The following is an 11882-nucleotide window of genomic DNA, read 5'->3' as shown; positions in this document are numbered from 1 at the left end:
GCTTTTAGATATTTTTTTAAATGCTGGCTACGACCCTGTTTCGGGTGTGACATCTATGTTTCTATGTCTTTCCCCACCCAGCAAACAAAAAACTATTTTCTCATTTGCTACAGTACCTGGTTGAAACTATGGACAGGAACTTGATCTTAAAAAAAAGAAGAAAAAAAATGTGCGTGAAGAACTATAGCAAAAGCACAGAGTGTATAAGGGAGAACAACATCTAAAGGTGAACATTATTTGGTTCTTGTTCCATCGTGGTTACATGTCTATTTGAGCAGGAAGAGTACCCGGTGATATAAATCGCTGAAACGCCATTGGCCAAAGCAACACAATTGGCAAGATGTTCCATTAATTATCAAGAACACTCTCAGGATAACAGGCGCTGACCTTCTCACAGCAGGGCGGTGATAAAACCTGCCAAAATGTGTATTGTGTCTCATCTGGACCATGATGATCGGTCCAGTCTCAGAGCAGATGCTCACATTTTCTCACCTTTTCATCATGTTTTAAGGCTGATAGTAATATTTATGAAGTAAACTCATAGAAGACAACAAACCCATGTGAGTTATATAATGATACTGCACTATTAAAAGAATAGTTTGACATTGTGGGGACATTTTGCTGTCTTGGCAAGAGTTAGATGAGAAGATCGATACTATCCTCATGTCTGTGCATTTACTATGGAGCTATAGCCAGCAGGCGATTAGCTTAACTTAGCATAAAGACTGGAAGCAGGGGAAAACAGTCAGCCTAGCTCAACATTTTAAAAAAAAAGTATGCCTTCAAGCACCTTTAAAGCTCAAAATGTACTGTTTTGCTGCTGAGCGGCAAGAGACAGTTTGCATTTGTTTCTGTGTTAAAAACTGAGTTTAGGGTGCCTTGGTAGCTCTCCTGGTAGAGCATGTGACCATATACAGAGGCTTAGTCCTTGACGCAGCGGCCCGGGTTTGGATGTCATTGCCCCTCTCTCCCCTTTCATGTCTAAAAAAAAAAAACTAAAAATAATCTTAAAAAATATAAATATATAAAATAAGTGACCTGAAGTGGTACTAGTCAGCATTAGTTTTGGAGTGAGCTGTTTCTCACTGCCTCCAGTCTTGATGCTAAACTTAGCTTATCTCTTCCTGGCCCCGCAGTAGTTCCATACTGTAGTTAACACACAAACCTGAAAATGAGTATGGATCTTCTCATCCAACTCTTGGCAAGAAAGTTAATACTCTAAGTATATTTCCCAACATGTCACACTATTCCTTAAAACACACAATTTAACTGGCTTGTATTTCTATTGGTTGGAGTATTAATTAGTAATGGTAGTGATATGAACGACAGGGTCAGAAGAATTACCTTCTCCAGCTCCTCCATTCTTTTCTCCAAGCTCCCTGGTGGTGCTGCAGCTCCTCCGTCTCTGCCGTGACGGTTGTGTCGTTGTCGGCTGTTACAACTAAGCTCTTCCTCGGATCCCGGCCCCGCAGAGCTGTTACAAACACACACACAAAAACATAAATAAAAATGTACTGTATTTATCATAACTAAAATAACAAATACAACTCAAATACTTAAATTCTTTTTCTTCACATGAAGAAGAAAATTGAAGAATAGTCATTTTTGCGGCAATTACCACTATTCAAAGTGTCCAATACTGTATTCAAACTGAGGCTGTTTGAAGGTATGAATCATACCCACATTATTAAACTTCAATGGGGTGACGCATGCATCATCAAAAGAACAGGTGGGAATATTTTCTGCGTGTTTGCCCTTTCAATTAGGCATGCATTATTAACAGCCCTCTGCCTTTTATTCCATTAATGGAGAAAAGGCTGTCAATGGTTTGCAACTCTAATGAAAAAAAAAATTCTAATTATGAAACTATTGACATATTACAACTTCACATGGGCTCAAGAATGGCTGTGGCAACTTGCGTCACTGTTCTTAAGATGGTGAGAGAAAAAAGTTTTTGTTCGCAGCTTGAGCAGAACATTAACCTTATCTCTTCTTCTACTTCTCGCTACTTAGAGACGGACACTGGGGCAGCTGGGTAAGAATATTTATGTGCAGTTTCTTTTCTTACTGACCTTATTTTATTAATTTTTTTTACGTGGAAACTTGGTATGAGTTGCTGCTCTGCACCCCCCACCCCACTAAAACTCTCCCCGGTAGGAACAGATTGTGCCAGGTTTATAAAATCTCCCGGGGAATCAAATTATTCTGTGTTCGTCTGCATACTTCACTAAATTGTCTGAAGTGGGCTGTCTGCATATTTCTACAGCTGAAACAGACAGGAAAGCTGCTGGCAAGACAAAGGACAAATATAACTCCTTTGTACCATCTGCACTCCTTTCAGAATCTGCCAAATATGATGGTCCCATTATAAGACTACTTTACAAAGTACTTTTAACTCTAAGATGGGAGGGGCAGTAGTGGGCAATAAGGTTAAAACTGTCAAAATAAAGATTTATTTTTCTTCTTTTTATTGGCATCCTTAGCTTTTACTGGCTATTCAATTGTGAAACCATTAATAGGTTAAATAACCACACAGGATAACTTTTTTTGGGAAGCAAATGCACATCACATTGATATAAACAACCTGTAAATTCCTACCCTTGAAATCCAGAGTTCTCGCAAGAACAAAATTTGAATTTGCTCAACGAGTTACTCTGGCTTCGAGTAATGCTGCTCATTAACTATACCCTTGTAGCTGACCTGCACCAATCACATTGGTGTATCTGAGGCGAGCTAAAACAGATGACGACAGTTTTATCTACCAGTTAGCTCCGCTGGTAGCTAAGCGTAGGGGGCTCTGGATACGTCACCCTGTGTGTGATTGGTCATAGAGTTATCCAATTGCGTGCAGTGAGATTTTCAAATGCACATTTGGTGACGCCCCTCGAGGTGGGCTACTTCCATTACTTGATGCCAGACCCTTAATCTTTAGGATTTGGATTTCCAGATTAGTAAATTCCACCTTTCAGAATACTTCTGGATTTACGTATTTGTCATTTTCTAAAAGGCCATATACGTTTCTAATGACTAATAATAGATTAGATAGCTAAATTTTGCTGAACTAGAACAGCTTCGGTCATTTAGATTGAGAGATGTCTGTGGTTTATAAAGCAAATCTGATTAAAAACCACCCACATAGTTCTGATAAAAACAGATTAGCTGAGTTTTAAACTCTCAAACTGTTAAACTCTTACTCTTGCTTATTAAATCATGATAATTTAATGTTATAGAGAAATACTTTAAAACCAAGTTTCCAGGGGCTTTAAAGAAAAAACAGAACAATTTATGTCCTGTGAAGGTTTTACTGAACAATTGGTTGTTAAGCTTAGGGCCAAACCGAATATTTCACTCACCACTGAGTCAACCTTTTAGTGACTTTTTACTATACCTTGACTTTTACAGAACCCACAGCTTATTTTTGCTCATTCTTACAGAGAGCCAAACACTGCAGCGGCCATTGCTTTTGATCAAGAGGGATACCTTGAAACACTCTCCTTGGGGCTTGCCTGCGCCAAGATAAAGTGTGTTTCATTTGTCTCTTTCATTGTAGGCTCTTCAAGGCTACTCCTCCTTTATTGGCATAGGCACACATGCAAAACTCATGCATGTACAGTCAAGTGTGTGTATATATATATATATATATATATATATATATATATATATATGACATTCCCTGTGTGTCCAAGTCCATGCATGTCATCTGGTTTAATATCTCCCTGGTCTCACACACCCACACCCACACACGTACTCTAGGATGCTCAGCGGGTGTTGAAGCGAAGCCTAAACATCCATGGCCTCAATACTAAATATCACACCATGGCCCATTAGCACCCTGCAGCGTGAGGTCTGGGGGAGAGAGAGAGGCTGAGCCAATCACACACTCTCGGGAGACTCAGCAGGTGGGGAAGGAGAAAGCACAGACAGGAAAGCTTTTAACAGCAGCGGCGACAGATAGAACAACATCTCTCACAAACTTAAGTGTCAATTGACAAAACTACACTAGAAACCACAACACACAATACTCAACCGTCTGAATAACACCATGCTGCGCCCCGATACATGTCATTCCCCTAAATAGCAAGAAAAAACATCGGCAAGGTCCATTCAGAGATGTTTTGAGCTGGTAGTTTAAAGATGTAGTTAGTAATGTCTCCCTGTCCCCAATTTCTGGGTGCGGGATTGCAATTGTGGTTGATCAATGCCAGTCACTCCTCTTCTATCTCAATTGCAGCTTTCAAGCTTTCTAAATAGGGAGGTCTGGGTGTGTTTTGATTTTGAATGCTCCAATTGTCCAGGCCCCCTGAACTATTCAACATTCAGGTTTTGTTCCTTCATTTTAAAGGTAGACAGAACTTGAACTGAAACATTTGTGTTGCAAAGCTAATGAGCCAAAAAGGCAGACAATAATAAATGCTAGATATCTGAATGGGATTCAATAGGGCATACATTTTTTAATATTGCAAAAGGAGTTTTTGAGAAGAGCAGGATCAAACTGTACAGGTGAATAGCTTGAATATAAAGAGAAAAAAGATGACAGAGAGGAGAAGGTTTACAGAAAGAGAGTAAAGTAGAGGGAGACACGTATTTATACACTTGCTCTATCAGGCATTTAGTACTGCCCTGCCCACCTGGTGGGTTGTCCGTTGCAGAACTGCAGAGCGTCCAAGTGTAGCCCGGCCAGCTGATGAAAGCAGCAGCCATAATTACATAGCCAGATTGAATGTCAGCTGGGGAACTTGGTTGTTGGGGTTGGCAGCCAAATTTGCAAATAAACGCAAAACAATAAATACACACTGTTTGTCTGTTACAGGCTTTATTGTAAGAATCTAATCAATTTTCTCCAAGAGTATGTACCCTCCTTTTTAATTTGTATGGAACTATGATGGAAGCAGATGAAAGAACATGTATTTTGATCAAAACTTTGTGCCCTCTGCCAAACAACAGTAAATTGTAGGAAATAAAAAAGAAGAAACATCTGCCCAGAAGAAGGTGCCAGTTTAAAGATCAATTTTTTTGGAGGTTGTGAAAAAGTTGAAAGCCCCTTATCAAAAGCAATCTTGCAGACCAATCTTGACCAAAATGCGCCACACATTTTAGATTCCAAACCTTTCAAAGCAAATTATTTACTTTCAGCACACCCTGCCTGCTACAGCGGTGACGTGATGGTCTGAATGGAAGTGCCCAAGGCCCAGATGGTGTACTGTCAACTACTGTTCAAAACAGTCATTAAACAAGCATGAAAAGAGCAAGACTGAAGGGGAAAATAATCAACAGTGACACACCAGGATAAGACACTCAGACCCTTTCAGAGGGAATCTGCTCTCGTAATTAATGACTCAAACTGCTGTGTTTCATCCCGACCTCTGTTCCTTCTCTTGCCACATTTCAAGTGATGCCGAAGCAGATAAACTCCACTCTCAGTGTCAGGATAATAAAATGAGTCTCACCTCTTGTGGCGCCCGCTCCCAGATCTGGGAGTTTCCTGAAACAAAAAGGAGAAGATCACCTTTAATCCACAAACAATAACTCAAGAGGCTACATACATTTTTTTTTTTTTTATTGTAGTGCTGTTAGGTCTCTAATTTCAGGTAGCACTTTAATTTCAGAAAAGCTTTAGATATCACAATGACTTTTTACGTATCATTTGTTCTGTTCATTTGCCTTGGGTGTGAAAGAAACACAAAACATCTACTGGATAAGAGAAATTCATCAGGAGCAAGCCTTTATAAAAAGCCTTTAGGTTGTGTATGAACGGTTGTGTTGTCGCAGCTGCTGAGCTGATATATGGATGAGCTTTGTTCCATTTAATAGTTCAATAGGATCCCTATAGCCCCAAGTTGTGAAAGGCAATCTGCTTTTGCAACATGGGGGTGCATGTTTATCTTCTTTTTCCATTATTGTGTGATCTAAAGGTTGTTTAGATCTATACAGCAGTGATGCTCCAATAGAAGTGCCTTCGGTAAAATAGCGTATCCCTCGGAAAAAATGAGGTGTGTGAGATAAATACGCATTTCCTCTTTCCTAAGGTGTTGTGCAGTGAAGGGCCCCAGGTTTGATTGAGGAGTCTTGGCTATGATACAATCTATCAGTCAGAAGATGGCTTTAGCGGGTGAGGGGGGAAACGTTGTGCCTGACTCTTAGCATGCACCAGCCTCTGTCTCGGTGACATATCATCCATTACCTGTGGATGAAATCCCGACCCTCATCTCATCCCTGGCTCAAGCCTGGATAGATTTACTAAGATGGAGGAGGGTGAGAGGGCAGTCTTCGGCTGCAGCAGGTCATACACTAAATAATACATCATCTTTGCATAAGACCAGGTTCAAGCAACACCTGGATTTAAGAGATCTTTGTTGAAATTTGTTTTCGAAACTGACATTTTCTAGGCTTTGGTATAATCCCACAGCTGAGATAGCTGGACTTGAAAAGCCAGTACTATAGCTGTATAATCTTTTCAACAAACTGTCTTATCAGGAATTTAGTCAAAGGCAGACAGATGGTACTACTCTATTCTTAAGTGTAATGCACTTTAATGTCAGACTTGGCCTCAACCCATTAAGTTGAATACAGAGTACTACAGGACTTTAACCAAGGAGTTGGTTTGTCAGACTGTGTGTTCTGGGGATATAAACAGTATAATTAAGGAATAAATTAAAGATTCCGAACGTAGTGTAGTTTATAAAATGGCAGAAAATAGTTTAAAAATGTCCCTCACTATTTCCCAGTGTTTGTCAAATTGCTTGTTTTGTCTGATTTGAGTAGTTGCAATCATGATTACACACGTTTGAAAAGATTCTGTTTCAAAGACTCTGCCTTTCAGTACTACTACATCCCTGTCCCAGAGTACATAATTTGATGAGGGGGTACCAAATCAGTCATGTAAAGACAAAACAGAAAAAGAGGAACAAAGAGTCAGGCCTTGTGTAAAACACTTTTAGTTGAGATGAGAGGCATATAGATTTCACAGCACTATAGCTCTAACAGACCAGTCAATACAAATCACAGGGTAGAAATAAAAATAATGCTGTCTATATGTAAATGTGTGTTTGATCTTGTCTATTGCCTCCACAGTCTAGTGTTACTTGAATGAACCAGGAGAATTCTGTGAATACACAATTGACCTTGGAGCCCAGTCAGCCAGTTTCCAACAGGAACCTCACTATGTAGGAAGCAATGGTTTGGTTTTACATTTCCCAAGAAATGTTAATTCATCGGTTTTGTAAGATCCAGCACGAGCTAGTTTCATATTTAAAGTCTGCTGGCACACTGACAAGGGTCAGCGGACTGGATTTTTATTTTCTGAGGTGAAAAATGGGTTGAAATATGAGTCAAAACAATAATAGGAGGCAAGGTCACACCGGTCAGCAGACATTGAGAGGCTTTGCGAATCCTCATTTGCACATAGTCAAAACAAAACACCAATAACGATTATCATATGATACGGAGTATAGACTGTAGAGCTAAAGAGGGGTTTCATGTCCTAGCATGAAAATACATACACTATTTTAGACTGGTATAAATGAAATCCCGGTTTAAAAAAAAGGTCAGATCTTTATCTTGCTAAAGAGACAAACTAATATCAGGGATAAACTGTGCAGCATTAAACAAGATTTAATCATATACATAGGCTTGCAGGCCATCATTCCTTCTATAACTAAGGCATAAACTGATCACCCACATCCATCTGTGGCTGGTATGCAGCCGACAATCTGAGAATGAGATCATTTTATGTTTACAGAAAACATCCCAGACTTCATTTGCCACATTACTACTGCAGCTTATGGCAATGTTTCACAGTGCGGACCTCCTGTCTGCGACATGAATCTGCGAGAAAGGTCAGTGTGTACGACTTTGTCGATGCACACAATGCAAGCCTGTGCAACTTTATTTATCATGCTTGAGCTGCGCTGACAGCTCCCAGACGCCCAGCTGCAGAGTTAGTAAGAATACTTGAACTGAATTGAAATACAAGAGAGACAAATATCAACACTTAATAAGTACTTCATCTCCAGACTCGAGCAATAGCAACATTATGGGCAGTGCTATATGTATGTGTTAGTGTAAGGACCATTCCCTGCCAGTTTGAATGTCTTGCTTGGACATTAATGGCTTGATCTTGATCTATGATTCATGTCTTGACAGCTCATTAAATTCAAAAATCTCTGAAGGAATGCCATCTTACTCTATGAAAAGGTGATCTTTGGCTTTTCCATCCAGCTGCCTGCCGAGCATTTCTCAGTACCAAGATTATCAAGATTACATTTCTACTGGAGGCATTCAATGAATTCAAGAGAGAGCGAGAGAGAGATGCTTCTTCAAATAAGCATGATTGGCATTTAGAATAAGCAGGCAGGCCAAATACATGAACCACCAAGACTAGGCTACTGGAAATTTCCTATACTCAGAACAATCACTAACGAGGGCTGTATGTTTGTGTGAAAACATTTGAATAATTTTCTCTCGCTTATTGCTGCAATTTATTTACAATAATTTTTATATTCATGGGCTAACATTTTCCCTACTGTGGCATACTGCTCTATTGTTTTAGTAGATATGCTTTGCAGTTTTCTCACACACGGTTTTAATTTAGATGCTAACCTCACCTAGCTGGCTTTGATTCGGGCTGAAGAAATAGATGTTTTAATGCCAATCTGGAACATAAATCAAAGGCTGAAGATGAAAACATGGCTAACCTCTAAACCACACACCAAACAGCTGCACACAGTCATGTTAGCCTCTTGCCCTGTTTGTGACAGTTACAGTTATTGCATGTGTATTAGTCAAGGTATTTTCCCTGTGTTTTCCCTAAGGTTCTTAGAAGGGCATTTCTTGCAACTCACATGTTTACTAGAAGAAAAAAATGTAGGCTGTTTAAAGCTATAGTGCTTTGTTTCTGTCGCCTCCATTAGGAATTCAAAAAATTCCTAAAACAAAACTCTCGGCGTGTCCACATGATACAAGCCTTACGTGATCGTGCATGCGTCCCCAACCCTCCTCCATGCAGTTGCTGGTAGCCAAGGAAGACATGGAGGATTAAAAAAAGGGACTCTTCAGAAGAGGTCATTACCTTCACTTGCACGGGAAAGTTACCGGCCACAACAATCTTCTGAACACAGCCATACTGAGAAATACAGAGATGTGTGGAGCTGATTAATTGTCTTAATTAGCTTTGTAGCAACTCATTTGGCAATGGCCTGAATGTAACGGACATTCATTAATATAAAAAAGTAACACACTAATGCTTTAATTAGCACCTTCTTTTTCATGTTTTAAATGTGTATGAAGTGCAGTGTAGTGTTCCTGGTTTGCTGTAAAGTTTTAGTTTCTCACCAACTACCTAGTAAGTAGTAAGTTTTATTGCAGGTAGCAAAGATAAATATTGGTGTGCCTCAGTTGGCTTGTATAACAGTAATCCTTAAAATCTTGAATCAACAGAGGTGTGTGTGCGATCCAATATTGTTTCAGGCAACGCAATGAAATTCAGTTTCTTGCTAAGCACAGGAGCTGCCATGTGATGGGCGTGGAACATTTCCCTGCTGTTCGGACAAGATAGTCTGCATCAGTCCCATTTTTTGGACTGAAAGGTGCTAATTAAAAATACTAATTAGGCTTGTTAAAAAGTGCTGGATGGAGATTGTTAGCTGAATGTGTTTTCCATGTGAGAGACAGACAGAAAAAAGACCTGAATTGCTTTGTTGTGGACCTGGCGCCACATTTAATGCAGATGATCCCGAGGAATGTTCCATATGGTTCTGACTGCTGGATCACTGAAACAGGTTTTCTTGTAGGTCTTGCATACTAGAGAGAGGAAAGGCCTTATAACCAGGACCACATGCCTGCAGAGGGTCTCTCTGCCCGGCCATCACACATCGGATACATGTGTCCTGTCACACGGAGAAGAGATGTGTGTTCACGCACAACTACAGCACGCACACGGAAAGCACACGTCACCTCAATAAGCACATCTAAATGAAACACAGGTCCCCAGAAAGAGATGGAAAATGGATATTAAGACAGAATTAAAAAAAAAAACGGACAAAATATTTGATATCCAAGATCCTTTGTGAAGTTTCCATTACGTCCTCAGTAGCGAACACAGAAGAGTTACAGCTTGTTTTGGTTAGGAAACGCTCTGAGACCTAGGGAGACTGTTAAGAGGCCTGGGTTATTTTTTTTGTTGAAACTTTTTGTCCAGATAGCTTGATACCAGCTTAGAGGCCTGACTGGACGCTGTATATCATAACGGGCCTGACATGGCAATTGCTTGTCTCCCGTTGATAAATGGGGCCCGAGAGGAACGGCACATTTTTGGGATGTTCCATCTTTACAGATGTCTAACTGACAGCTCTGTCGTAAATCCGCTGACCATACTGGACCTTTTCGGCTCTATTGTTCTACCAATCACCTCTTTATGAGCAAGCTGGCACAGGACCCCCTAGCAGAATACGAATGTCAGTTTTATTTGAGTGACGGTGAGACATCTAATGGTTAGTTTCTGCATAACCACATCTGGTCTGCATTAGGCTTCATGTTGTGATAGTGAGAATAGATTCAGCAGGCATGGATGGTAATATTCTGTTGCAAACGATGACTCTCTCTCACTATAAATGAACGCATAGTGGGGAAGCTGCAGAAAACTTGTTCTTTTTAATTTTCTATCCGGGCCCCATCTCAGCAGGTGCTGTCACAATCTTCCTGTTAGTGTGCTGTATATACACAAGCCCTCGCTTTGCATACTGTAAACAGCCTCAGAAGGTTTCAGCCCAAAACAAAAAAAACCTGCTGATTCATTACAGCTGATCCATCTGGAACGCTACTCTCAGCTACATCCACAAGTGTTGTCACTCAGTGGCAGAGCCATTTCATTTTTTTTTTCTTCAAAAGACATATAAATCAGATGGCGTTTTACAGGAATACAAACAAACTGGAGTTCTTTCAGTCTTTACACAGCTGGATGCTTTTCATATCCTACATGTGCTCAACTTCTAATGGAAAATCACTGTTTATTTGAAGTGAGTTCGAAATTGAAAATACCGCATGTGAACTATACTATTCCTGTGGAAATAAAAACTCAAATTAGGAACGTGTCAGTTCTGATTTGGTTTCCTTTTTTCTAACTGGATTATGTCTTCACTCTACCGACGCCTCCTGGGCTTATTTGGAGGAAGAGCAGACAGTCTCTGCATGGGTTCACTTTTATCAACTGAACACAATATTTTGCTTCTCAAGATTAAAATACTCATTTCGTAAATGTCAACAGTCCTGGATTCCCACTGTTAAGAACCAGACACCTTATACACAAAGTAGATCCTAACACAGGCTTTTAAATATAGTTTGATGAATATGGCTTTTGAGCTGCACAGGGAAACACTGGGCAGTGTGTCATGTAAATGATACTGCTTAGTTACAGAATCTATAAATCTATTGATATTTTGTTTTAATTACTCATTCACTTTGTAGACAACCAAAAAAAGCCTAAGCTGACATCTTCAAATTGCTTCTATTGTTAATCTAAAATTTACAATGACGAGAAACTGAGAAAAGCAGCAATTTATCATTTTGCAGAAGCTTGAGCTAGTGAATATTTGGTATATCTGCTTGATACGACAAATAATCATTCGCTGATAGAAAAGTCTTTTCCTTCAATCAGCAATCATCAATTAATAGACAATTCATCCCAACACTTATATGATAACAAGCAATATCCAACTCTCTATGAAGACACATGCACAATACTTGTATTATCAACCAGCTTTAGGAATACGTCCCTTTAAGCACCGTAGACCTGTGAATAGCCATCTCTCCCAGTAGCTTTAACAGCATTTAAGAGCAATTCTTCTAGCTTTTTAACTGATTCTACAGTGATGATGAAATGCAGAGAC

At 39.8% G+C, this 11882-nt stretch overlaps 1 protein-coding gene across 1 annotated transcript in view; it reads right to left on the bottom strand.

Annotated features, from left to right (window-relative positions):
• The window catches only part of pawr (PRKC, apoptosis, WT1, regulator), a 62928-nt gene that overhangs the window by 6759 nt on the left and 44287 nt on the right, over positions 1-11882 (bottom strand). The window contains exons 4-5 of the mRNA XM_032505588.1: positions 5448-5482; positions 1345-1474 (exon numbers count right to left, since the gene is read on the bottom strand). Coding sequence (XP_032361479.1) covers positions 1345-1474; positions 5448-5482 — 165 coding nt within the window. The remainder of the gene's footprint in view (positions 1-1344; positions 1475-5447; positions 5483-11882) is intronic.

The sequence above is a fragment of the Etheostoma spectabile genome, chromosome 23 (assembly GCF_008692095.1).
Source record: "Etheostoma spectabile isolate EspeVRDwgs_2016 chromosome 23, UIUC_Espe_1.0, whole genome shotgun sequence".
NCBI lineage: Eukaryota > Metazoa > Chordata > Actinopteri > Perciformes > Percidae > Etheostoma > Etheostoma spectabile.
Note: the sequence above shows the minus strand (reverse complement) of the source record. Positions and strands in the feature narration are given on the sequence as shown.